The sequence below is a fragment of the Topomyia yanbarensis genome, chromosome 2, assembly GCF_030247195.1.
Source record: "Topomyia yanbarensis strain Yona2022 chromosome 2, ASM3024719v1, whole genome shotgun sequence".
Lineage (NCBI taxonomy): Eukaryota > Metazoa > Arthropoda > Insecta > Diptera > Culicidae > Topomyia > Topomyia yanbarensis.
Genome location: NC_080671.1, coordinates 372,966,688 through 372,980,268, shown reverse-complemented (window position 1 = coordinate 372,980,268; position 13,581 = coordinate 372,966,688). Strand labels below are relative to the sequence as shown.

At 38.5% G+C, this 13,581-nt stretch overlaps 1 protein-coding gene across 1 annotated transcript in view; it reads right to left on the bottom strand.

Annotated features, from left to right (window-relative positions):
- LOC131684560 (uncharacterized) overlaps positions 1-13,581 on the bottom strand; it is a 212,158-nt gene that overhangs the window by 33,190 nt on the left and 165,387 nt on the right. Inside the window, exons 6-7 of the mRNA XM_058967553.1 lie at positions 8,930-9,172; positions 8,656-8,840 (exon numbers count right to left, since the gene is read on the bottom strand). Of these exons, the coding sequence (XP_058823536.1) occupies positions 8,656-8,840; positions 8,930-9,172 (428 nt within the window). The remainder of the gene's footprint in view (positions 1-8,655; positions 8,841-8,929; positions 9,173-13,581) is intronic.

Below are 13,581 nucleotides of genomic sequence, written 5' to 3'. Positions count from 1 at the left end.
GGTATACATCGGACGCGAACTCTACGGAGAGAAACGAAGTCCTACTTGGATCAATGTACGCAGTAACGCTATTCATAGTCAGGATGAGCTCATTATTCGCTTTACTACCCAAAAGAACCTACGTGTTCGTATACGTGGATGACACCATCCTAGTTGTCTTGGGAAAAACATTCCCCCGTACCCGGATCTCCCTACAAGCCGCCGCCAACGCGGTCGGACGATGAGCTCTAGCCGCTAGCTTCAATATCGCCGTGTCTAATTATGCGATAACTCACTGCTGCGGATCCTTTTATCCCGCCAACACCAGGTCGGTCGTGCTCAATGGGGCTTAGATACCCTTCCAAGAAGAACCGTAAGTATTTGGCATCACTTCCGGCAAGTAAATAGGGACGTACACCGCGACTTTATCCATATTATGGTAATGGTTTATATTATGGGATCGAATTGACCTGTCGCAACCTAGACGGACTGGTAGAAGTCCTCGCCCCACTGTATCACGGAGCCGTCCGACTAGCTTCCCAGTATGCCTACCGAATACGCCATCGATGCAGGAGTCCTTCTCTGTTGCTGAGCAGCATTCAGGCGAAGCGAATCCTCGGATTCATAGAAAAAACATCGGGAGGAGGGTGGCACGCTGTTCCGTAGCTAGGGCTGTCTTAAGAACACTCGGGGCCCCTTGGCACTTTGAACTGCGGGGCTCCTTGAATAAAGTAACCCGATAGGAAAAACATGTGGTAATCTGACCTTCACGCATGACGCATCACGCATCACGCAACGCATGACGTTGTTTGAGGATTAAGAATGCCTTTGCCAAGAGGGGATGCTGAAGTAGGATGAGTTTATGGTTCACTATTTGAATGTTTTCTTGATCATCAAAAAAATCTTTGTGTTCTGTGATGAATTTAAGGCGACTTTCGTAAACAAAACGCAAAATTTCCTATATCATGAATATTTTTTATATTACGATTTTTGCTTCTCGTCAGCATCGAGACTATTCTATGTCAATCATTGCCAAATGTCGTTAATTAATGGGCAATCGTTGCTATTTTGGAGGATTAAGTAAAGTGAGAGGCTGAGAGCAAGAGCAGATTAAAAATTCGTTGCGAGTAAAAGTGGTATACGTTTTATTTAGAGCAAAACCAGTTTAAGTACCAGTCAGAGCAGAAATGGGATAAAAAAAACCTTAGCGCAAAAATGGGTTAAAAAGATATACCACTTTTGCCCTGAGAGGATATATATATTCCATTTTTATCCTAAGAATGTTTTCAAAAATGGTTTATCACCGATCAGGGAAAACCATCACTAATATGGGTATCATTTGAAAGGGGGTGGTCAGTAGATATCGGAAATCGATAATTACGCCATTTTGAAATCAAAGATGGCGACTTCCGATTACCACAAAATAGTGAGAGCCAGCATTAATATGGGTGTCATTTTATAGGGGATGGTCAGCAGACACCGAAAATTGACCATCACCACCATTTTGAAATCCAAGATGGCGACTTCCGGTTACCACAAAATAGTGAGAACCACCATCAACATGGGTGTCATTTGAAAGGGGGTGGCCAGCAGACACCGAAAGTTGACCAATACAGCCATTTTGAAATCCAAGATGGCGGCTTCCGGTTGTCACAGAATAGTGAGAACCACCATCAATATGGGTGTCATTTGAAAAGGAGTCAGTAGACATCGGAAATCGATAATTACGCGATTCTGAAATCCAAGATGGCGACTTCCGGTTACAAGAAAATAGAACCATCATCAATATGGGTATCATTTGAAAGGGGGTGGTAGAAGTCGTTTTAGATCCGATTTTCTTTCACTGCAAACACTACATTGCAACAACACGGCTGTATGCTTAAATGATCGACAACCAACCTGCTCTCGTTCACAACATATGTACTCGATGGATTTACAAACGGATTGCAAACCGATTCTATTTACATATATCTATCGGCGGCCTTCGACAAAATGAACCATAATATCGCAATAGCGAAGGTTGACAAACTCGGTATTCATGGACAACTCCTCCGCTGGTTTCGTTCCTACCTCGATGGAAGGCAATTCCAAATCCCTGCCTATCTGCACCATTCTTCACTACATCCGGCATCTCAATAGGAAGCCATATCGGTCCAGTGATATTCCTCCTCTTCTTTAATGACGTCAATATCAAAATACAAGGACCCCGCCTTTCTTTCGCCCATGACATGAAATTTTTTCGACAAATACGGGATAAAACCGATGCCGAGTTTCTTCAGAGTGAATTGGAGAGCTTTAGAACGTGGTGTGATCAAAACATCCGCTACATCTTACATCCGAGTAAATGCTTAATCGTTACATTTACACAGAAACGCTTTTAGATTCAGTTTAACTACTATTTATTCGACTCGAGCATTCCAAGACACTCTCACGTCAAGGGTGGTGCAGTCATCAGGGATTCAGCACCGCACACTTCATACTTCGTGGATGAGGCATGAAGACAGCTTGGGTTCATTATCGTAGAACTTTAAGGACGTATACTGTTTAAAATCACTCTATTGCACGCTGGTAATGTTCTGCTGTTTGGAATCCGTACTACCAGAATGGCGTTGACATAATCGAGGCCATCTAACGCCGGCTCATACGCTTTTTACTCCAACATCTTCCTTTGTAAAACAGATTTCAGCTGCCGACCTACGAAAACCTGTGTCAGGAAATATAGCTCGATACTCTAGGTATCCGGAAGGTCTGCTCTCGAGCCCTACAAATTATGTTCAAATTGTGTTTTTTATTCATATATCATATCATTGCATGTTCGAGTAATAATCAGGATGCGAAGTCTGTCGAAAACGGAGCTCAAGTTCCGCTACGGAATGTAGTACCAGGGAATCGATTTTTTCCTTGAGTCACATGCAGTTATTTATTGAGTTATTAAAATACATATTTCAACATGTGTCAATACTACTTCTTACTGTGCATTGTCTTTCAAATGACATTCATATTGATGACAGTTCTCTCTATTTTGTGTTAACTGGAAGTCGCCATCTTGGTTTATAAAATGACGTAATTATCGATTTCCGATGTCTACTGGTCACCTCCTTTCAAATGACGCTCATATTGATGATTGTTCTCTCTACTTTTTGATCATCGGAAGCCGCCATCTTTGTTTTCAAAATAGCGTGATTATCGATTTACGATGTCTACTGACCACTCCCTTTCAAATGACAATCGTTTTGATGGTGGTTCTCAATATTTTGTGGTAACCGGAAGTCGCCATCTTGGATTTCAAAATGGCGGTAATCGTCAATTTTCGGTATCTGCTGACCACTACCTTTCAAATGACACCCTTATTGATGGTGGTTCTCACTATTTTGCGATAACCGGAAGTCGCCATCTTGGATTTCAAAATGGCAGTAATGGTCAATTTTCGGTGTCTGCTGACCATTCCCTTTCACACCTATATTGATGGTAGTTCTCACTATTTTGTGATAACCGGAAGTCGCCATCTTCGATTTCAAAATGGCGGTAATCGTCAATTTTCGATGTCTGCTGACCATCTCCTTTCAAATGATACCCATATTGATGATGGTTTTCACTATTTTGTGGTAACCGGAAGTCGCCATGCTGGATTTCAAAATGGCGGTAATGGTCTAAAATTTACTAAAAATTCATTACCTACAAATCCGAATAAGAAATATCTGATTCTTTTCTAAGCGCAAAAATGGGTTAATATTCTATATTAGTCTTGCCCTGAAAATTTTGTCGAACCACTTTTGCGCGAATTAATATTCGACCCGCTTTTGCCTGAGGTTGTGATGAATATACCTAGTGATGTCTTTTTTTACTCGATTAACGCAAATAATCGATTAATTTCTAAAATAATCGAAAAATCAATAATCGATTACAAGCTTTCGGTATAATCGAGCAAATCGAGTAGCTGCTATCAATTAATCGAGAGCATAATTAATGAAGGGTGGCATTGAAAATGAAAGTCGCAGGGCAAAAAAATATGACCAAACTTCTCCCAATTTTTCAACATGTATCGAGCGGCCTTTTTTTTGGTTGACAAACTAGGATTTACTAAGTAATCGATTATTGATTTTAATCGATTATATTGGTCGATTAATCGAATGAATTAATCAAGCTCTCAAAAATTATTCGATTAACGGATAATCGATTATTTGCAAAAATCAGACATCACTAAATATACCATTTCTCTTCTAACAGAATATTTTAACCCACTTTTGCTCTGAGCAAAATTTTAACCCACTCTTGCTCTCAGCCTCTCAAGTATCACTCATTTTTATTCTCACACTGCTGATAAAATATAGAGACAAGTATTTGTTTTTTTTAATTCGTTTATTTGACACTGCTCATAGCGGTAGCTTAACGGAGCCGTGGATCTTTTATACGTTTACAATACATGTAAAAATAAAAATACAAACAAGAATTGATTAATTGGATCTCGTGCGCGCAACTTTTTATTGCGAGCGGAGACCTTCTTTCGCGAGGTCTGTTGGCAAACGGCGTCAGGGGGGTCATTTAATTCTCTCTTGTTTTTCACGTCCCGGTCGAAGCTGGCTTGGTGTCCGGGATCAGATGTTCTCCCTTGCTTCTTGCACTTATTGTTGATCAGTGTAAATCCGTCGTCATTGTTACTGCATTCGTTTCCGATGTTGCTTACAGTAGCTTTTGGGGTGCTGGATGATTCTTTTGCGGTTGTCATTATGGTCTGAACAGCTGCCACAAATTTGGCCACCGTTTGTGGTTCATGCATTGGTATAGAAAACTCTGTTTTAAGTTGATGAGTTGGCAACCGATTGAGATGCATTTTCCTCTGCATCTTCCGCGCAAGGTTATCCATGATGAGCTGTCTGATTACAATACTTACACGTAGGAGTTCGCCCCTCATGGGTGCATAGCGTAGTTTGCATAATTGTAGTTCCGTGAGTTTTGAGTTTTATTGCCAAGTAGGAGGGAATAGGCCTTTCAACCCGCATCCTCACTACAAAAACGCCGTTAGGAGTACCCGGGAAGAAGTTTCTCCAAGTATCAGGTGTAACGGATTCTACTTCTCCGTATTGCGTACGGGTACGAGGTGATAGGTCATATAACCTTATATCTATATAATCATTCTCAATATATACGGGAATCTTAATTCCAACGTTTTCACTTTCAACCACGTGTTTTAGTTGTTCTTCAAAACGAAACGCTCGGCTTGTGCTAACGTGTTGAATGATATTAACACTGCTTTGCGAAGATGATGATACTGAAGGTACAAGACTTCCGCAAGCCTAAGTTGCATTTTTACCTTCAGAAGGTATTCCACTTCACTAAAACTCGGTCGTTTTAAACAAAATTTAAAGTCAACGACCGCAGCGTTGGGTCGGAGTGGAGCTTTTTCGTCAACTTTACTCATTATGACAAGAATAATCCGATATTTCCTTTGTTCTCGAGACAATGCACACTAGATCGAGAGTCCTGTTGTTCACTTGGCTCGATTGTACGTCTGACTGACAAGTATTTGTTGTTTTTTTTTTTATGTCAATTATAGAGGTTTGAACCTTAAGGTCATTCGCCTCTTCGGGTTAGAAAAATCTCTTATGAAAATTTCCAACCCTATGTGCGGGGTCGGGACTCGAACCCAGGTGCGATGCGTACAAGGCAATCGATTTACCAGCTGCGCTACACCCACCCCTCAAGTATTTGTTGTTGATTTTGACAGTTATTCGTTTGTATTGTCGTTATTTTTTCGCAGTTCTCTTCTCAAACTCTAAAGCTAAAGAATGTCCAACCTACAAGAAATGGAGTGTTTTGCTTAGAACTGAGCTGACGAAAATTGGAAATGCATTTGCCAAGAAGTAGTAGTCATGTACACCATCTGACTGTACAGGATAAGGGGCCCAGGAATCAGTAGCGTCTGGCTCAAATGGCACGTTCCCCATGAAACGTTGTTACTAGGGGGTTTAATGTTTCGAATTCTTCTGAGCAGCGTATGACATCCACCTTGATCGCGATATAGAAGTAAAGCCCAAAAATGTAAACAACAAATTTCAGTGTCAAATATTGTTAACTAGTTTTTAGACTACGGAAGTTATATTAGTTCGCATCGACATTGACCTAGTTTAGATTTGTTCAGAACTTTTTGATTGTGAGCAGTACAACATTTCTGATATAATTACTCTAAACTGGTTAGAGTCGACATCCAACTTCGGGGAAAACCACATATTCTCTTCCAATGAACATTCCACCGAATCATTCAAATCAATCGATACAATGTTGATTCTAAGCGCACATATCTCCTGGTTTATTTATGTTCCATTCTCATTGCAGGAATGAAAATAACGGCTTTTTGTAATATTCTCCCTTTTTGGTACGAAATTTTTGTCGAGGTAGGTTTTTTAATTGAATAATTTCATAGATGTTTCGCACACTCGTTCAGTATGATCGGCTTAACAAGACGAAGAATAAAATAATACAGTTTAAATAATAGCACTTACATTTTAGAGACAGCATCGGAAGTTAGTTAATAAGCCTGAGTGCTGGTTACCCCAGCGAGGCTAAATTTAAAAGGTGACAAGTCCAAATGAAACGATTTTCAATTCAAAAATGTGCCATTTTAGCAACGCTCTGAAGAATTACAAATATTCGAGTGTACCTGTTCACGGACACAGGCGTTAGTATGGATTTAAATCCATCCTCAGTGTGCCCCCCCCCCTTCTCTCACAAATCCCGGAGCCCCTGACCCGGAATAAAGTAGGGAACTGCTATCGAGTGGCTACCAATTTTACAAAAAATTTGTTGTAGATTTTTTTTGCAGGCTCTACCATCTTCGCCATCGAAAAGCAAGTATCGCACCTGAGAAGACTGTTTATATTTATGTACATAAGTGGGTAGGCAAAGCAACGACCAGTGTGGATGCATGCAACGCCGCGCCACTCCTATCGAGCGGACGTGGTGGCCACCAACCACAATCGTGGAGCATTTTGAGCATAAAATATCGGTAAAATACGACAGACGTTGTCACACCGAGGGTCTGATTAACCTATGCAGTGACCTCCTTATTAGTGTTGAGTAAGTTAGCAGAAACATTACATTATTCAATCTCCGTGTAATGCAGTTTCACTAGTTGCAGTCAGTGTGCTGGATGGTGGGATTTCATTTGACAATTTCTATGATAAAAACACTAATTGGTGCAGGCAAATCTTTTTCGAAAATATCGTCAATAGTTTTCTTCGTATTGAAGAAATTCACTCGCTTTTCAAATATGGTTCTTTTTTGCTAATTTTAAACATAACTACTTCATATTTTTGTTTATTATGATCTTTGAACATTTTTAATCGGATGCGAAGCATTTTGAAATAGAAGCTAAAAAATCCGCAATGTGAGTATAGTAAGGTGATTTGCCTAATTTTTGACTTTCATGGATAAGTTCCAACACTATTTAATTAATTAGTTGGACTTCCATGAGCGGGTAACCTAAATAATATGGAGAGAAATGTATTAAACATCGTACTCATACTTTGTTTTTCGTTGATGTATATCCAACATCTTTAAAAGTTGAAAACCTCTCGAACAAGTGCGAGATTTTTCTAGTTAATAATATCTTTTAAGGTAGAAAGTTGCGAACCAGCTTGACAGAGCATATACGGTTAGCAATCACGGAATTGAGTACCTATCAAAACTTTTCCATCTGATTAGTGCTTGATGGCGTCGAATCAAATTGCGCGATGTGCGACGACCGGACCACCTCAACGTGGGAACGATAAGGAAATAAGTGCTCGCTAAAATAAACCCTCCATCTAATCTACGATAAATCGCAAATGCTTTTACGACCCATTTCCCAGGTACATACCTACACAACAGATAGTTTAAAACATGTCAAACGGCAGCTCCCAGACAAAATATAATCCTATCATGTTGAAGCAACACCACCAGACCCCGGAGAAGAGTGGGTCCCATTTCGAATGGTCCTACAGTTTTTGTAAGCACAGTAATATCACATTGCCTCCCCTAATACCGATGTGACTGTCGTCAGCAGCAGCAGCAGTAGTCCATCATCACACGCTCTGTCAACTTAAGCCATCGCGAATAATACCTTAAGAGCACCGGCGACGGTCATTGATTGAATGGTCAGCTTTGTCTCAGGATTTTGGTATCTCTTTTCGAGTATTGAGGCAACCACTTATGTAACGCGCTTGACTCATGATGATTTGGCTTCGGTTGGAAGTCACCCACTGCACATAGTTTCTCATGAGTCATGAATAATTGATCTTTCATTCAAATTCCACCGAGTGGTCGTTACACACTGTCCCGTTAGCCCAGCATTGTATATGCGGCAAACAAACCCTACACACCAAAAAAATCTGAATTTTATCGTTGACGTATTTGTAAACATGACACAATTCAACAAACAGTAATTTACGAAATGACGGAACATTACCGTGCTCCGTTTAATTTTTAAAAGAAACATATACTTTACATGCGCAATGACATAAAATTACACTTCCTACAATTCAGAACAAACGCTGTATGAGAAGTAAAATTACACGATTTACGAAATTAAACGTCATGTAAAATTAAAATCAAACGTAAAACTAAGTCATTTTTGATGCTCGTATATGTCATGGTCAGGAGACGTAAATTTACACTATTTTTTCTAGGTGTGTAACTTACTTCTTATCGATGTGCACAACTTTCATGTCCATCGAGTGAATTGTGGTGAAGACGTTGGTCGCCCCTTGGACGACGCACTCCCTCGTCTCAGGCATCGCGATCGGGGTGCAGGTCGCGATAAACACCGGTTCGTTCCGGCTGCACAGTGGCAGGTACGAGAGGTAGTGACCCTGCACCAGGACGACCTGTTTATGGATAAAAAAAAACAAAGACAGATATTTATTAGAATTCCGTTGAGGGACTAACTCATCCGATCAACACCGAAGCATCATACCTTCTGATCCCCGAATCGCATCTGCCGTCGAGCGTTTCGACTGACGTTCATCCGACAGAGGAATATCCGCTGTTCTCCGTCCAGCTGACTGGAAGCTCCATGGGCATGATGACCGTGGTGGTGGTGATGGGAGGCACTGGTTTGATGTTGCGGCACGCCGCGTCCTAGCTCCGACTGGATGGCACCGTGATCCTGCTTGTCGATGATGTCGTACACGGAATCGCCGTGTATCAGCAGGTCTTCCTGTAATAGGAAAAGAAATCATATAGAAGGTTCAAACAATTATAGAAATATGTTTTGCATTTTGTGTGATATAACAGTTACAAACACAGTGACAAAAATGTTTAATTTGGGAGAAAACGGCGTAAGAAAACGGGTGTACCCCATTAAGCATAAATACGTTTGTTTCATGGACTTGTTGACTTTTCTAGGTGAAAATGAAAACTCCAAATTTTCCTATTACCTCAAATAACGTTTCGGCTTACTGCTCTTCAGCCATCGTCGGACGCCTACAAACATTCATTTTCATTTTCACCGAGAAAAGTCAACAAGTCCATGAAATAAATATGTTGCGGTGACCATAAAATCTGATATAAATACGTTTGGCATGCGTACGTTAGGCATAATGGACGTTAGGCATAAAGACGTTTGGCATAAATTATCATATTAAAGTATACTTTAAGGAAATAACTTTTTGGTGGCGACAGCATCGGGTGGTAAGAGCGTAAATGTTTGAATTTTTTTGAAATACTCTGGAAGCTCATAAAACTCGACCAACATTTTATTCTATTGTATATACCTCAATAAATATTCACTCAAATAAAAGATGCAGAACGAATGAACAAATTGCACATCTTTAAAGTAGGCTAAATACTCTTGTTTAAAATCAGTTTATTTTTTAAGGTATGAATAAAGCGCATCAACCCCTTCATGCCAATGTTGTTTGTATACAACAATTTTAAAACTGCTAAAACTTTTGATTTGGGCATAATTTACTCACAAACACAAGGACGACCAGTAACTGCGACTATTAGAACTTAGAACTGAAGTTATTGCTATTAGTCTGATATAACTCTGCTGGAGCAGTACCACCAGAGATATTTACAGTTGGCGCTGATAAATGAAATTTGGATATATCTTCATTATTTTCCATTATTATTAAAAACTGATAAAGCGTATCAATTTGGACCGTCTTCGACTATCTTTTCCTAGCATATAGAATATTGAAAAAAAAATCTAGGAGCAGCACCGGAAGGTAAATATTGAGCAGCTTTCAGCGGTGCGGAAGACGTATCTTTCAAAGCGGGGTTCTCGTTTTTCTCGAACCCTATGAACGCTAAAAAGAAGTTGGGCAGGTAAGGATTACCTTAAATTAGTTCTTCATCCATGCAAGGTGTTATTGTCCAAGAAGAAAATATAACCTTGAAGAACAGCTCATGAAAGACAGAATGATGCATTTTAGTATTCATTCAACAAATATACGAATATTGCTGGTTGTATATTGATTATCTCTCATATTCTTAAGCACAATGATTGTATTTTTGAGGCCATCACAAATAGAACCACGGAAACTCTTTGATGTGAGAGAGAGTTTATTCCTATACTGTGATGAGTTTCCAAAACGAAAAAGGTATCGTCACAAACGTAGAATCCGTAGCCTAATGTTGATCCTCCAAAACTTAATATCTGTTCAATATTTTGCTTTTTTTAAATATTTGGATGCAACTGTATTGGTCATACATCTAAAAGGCTAGAAGCAATCTTCCATGGTATTTTTCATTTTGGAGTCTATCGCTAAAGCTTTGCAAAAGTATGGAATAGCAAAGTATCATTTTTCATTAACCTGAAAAAACAAGTGAAATCTCTAATGAAAGCCTTGCGATTATTTTTATATTTTTGTTTGTTATGCCTATTGTCCATTATCTTTTATTTTGAATCATTTGAAATATTCTGAAACAATCCATTAGTTCTTCATATTCGCTTATATGTTGCATTTACACAGTTTATTCTACACTATTCAATTTATTCAAATGGAGAAATCATTCAAGCACTCGAAAAGTTTTTATTTCAAAATAAAGTTGATCAATATACTTTGAATTTTTTATGCTTTTACTGTAAGAGTTGATATAATTATATCGGGCCTTAGAGGTCCGGGTTGACTTTTAGCGTTAGGAGTTAAAAAAGGCTCACAAAATTTCCTGTAGCTTTTCTTTTGACATTAAGACGATATTGTAAACTATTTGAAAACTGGAACAAAACAATAAAAATATGATTCAATTATATAGTTTGACCATCAGTCCTTATAGTTGAATCGTACATTCATTGTTAACTTGTAGCTTTTATATAGTTCCCAATATCGCCTTGATGAAAGGAAAGTTACAGGAAATTTTCCGAGCATTTTGGAAAACCTATTGCTCTTGATGTAGAAACGTTTATCGCTTATGAAAAGTTCGTAGTTAACCGCAGAAATTGCATTTGTACGAACAATATTCAAAATGTCTCAAAAACTAATTCATTTTTAATTTTTTTTTTGCATGAGCTTTTGGATTTGGAGTGGCTTTTAGAACCTTATTCAATAAGAGAATAGTATTTTTGACTGCAAACAATATGATTTTTTTAAATATGTTTAAAGTGAACAACTTTCATATTGATAGCTTCTCCATGATACAAATACACTGAAAAAAATTCTTTTCGTGTATAAAACGATAAACATTGGATCGTTACTGGTTCATGATAGAGAAACGCGAATAACTTTCAAAAAGGGCATAACTTCACGAATTAATTGTTTTTGTTGGAACAGAAATCAAAATAAATTCGGTAAATGAATTGGGATTTAAAATATTTCATAATAAAATTATAGTTTTGTCTGCCAACTTGTATGAAATTGAGCAACATGTTTGAAGCTATCGTTAGAAAAACCTTTATTCCACACGTTTCAAAAGTTTCTTTTTTCTTTAGGTTTTCATTGACAAAAGATAATAAATTTAAAAAATGGGCTTTTTGGAATTGATATTGTTAACATAAATATTTATTTTTGCGAAAAATGTCGCAATATTTTTTTCCGTGTATGTTTTTTCGTGCAGAAGTTTTCATTCCCTATAATGCTTTCTCTGATTATTTTGCTATATAAAATACGGTAATCGAAGAGTTTGTTTGGAAACGCTGCATGCAAAAACTTCTCTTTTAAGAAAAATGCAAACTATTCTGTTTTTAAAAAAATCTTCTATCAAAATGGTCTCATTGACTGTGGAAATGCCAGTGAAGCATGTAAAGTTTCATTGGAATCGAAGATGGTCGGTCACGATTTTAATAATTTTCGGAAGGACCTTCGTAAAATTCCTCTAGAGTAGTACTAATTATAGTTATTAGTACTAGTGTACAATTGTTATGTGCTAGTCGTATGTCTATCTGCGTATGTGTTCGTCTGTGTATTTGTGACAGCTGGGTCAGGGAAAGGATGCAGAACTGGCGTGTATGGTAGAATAGTGGATAATTTATTGTGTCGCATTTTTTTTCTCCTTAGGATTTTTTAGTCACTTCACTTACGATGTTCAATTCGAGCGTTCGATTCGATTCAGTCGGGAAGATTGGATTGGATAAATTAAGGTACGATTGATTTACTGACGCACGTGAATCGTCAATTTCTTGTCAGAATAGTATGATAGCATTAAAATAACATGCAGTTGTCGTTGATGGTACTAAAATACCATTTGCTGACATGTTCACGAGTTCATGTAGTTTGATTGCATGTTACATGTGTTATTTTCTATTTGTTTGCTTTTCCGTTACTCATGTATCTCAAAATCAATATACGTCAATTCATATTATTATTTATCGGGCTTCGATTTAATATCTTTGCATCCTATTTCTGTTCACTCGGTATGTTATGCTTAATTTTTTACTATAACTTATATTAGATTCATAATAACATTCACTAACACAATCAATTGCATGTTCTCTCATATACCTTCACAATCTCTCTCATTCCAAACGCTCATGGCCTTCGCGATTAAATAAAACCTGATCACAAAAGCGAACATGCAATTGCAATCATCCCCACATGCCTAAACCCGCGAGCTCGCCAACATTAAAACACCCCGATAATTAAGTGAATGCTTTAGCACTTATAAATTTAGAAACGCGGCCTCAAGCATTAACTAACCGTCCAATGTTCAATGTCTTCAGGTGGACCCAGCAAAAAAATGACGCATTAATCAACCGAACAACACGTTCCATGGCTACAAGACCGGGAACTCTAGTAATCTAGTGAGTATCTCTCACTCTCTTCCTGCATCTGAACCGTACACTGAAAATTAAGTATCAGATTCACCGTTAGCGCAATAATTTAAAAACACACCCGCGAATATGCGAATGGACACGCGAAAAACTCGTTAACATACAAATGCTTGAGCCATTCGCGATCGTCCACGCAACCCACACCCACGATATCGCAAACATGATAACATTCCGCTGATAAGGTACTCATTTCAGGGCTTATAAATTTTCATATGCGATCTCAAGCGCTCGCGCTATCATGAATCGGTCACACTAGTCCATATGTCTTCAATTGGACTAATTAAAAAAGAAAGTTCTTGTATCCATTGTACAACATGTTCCATGACGACATGATCGCGAACTCTAGTAATATGGGG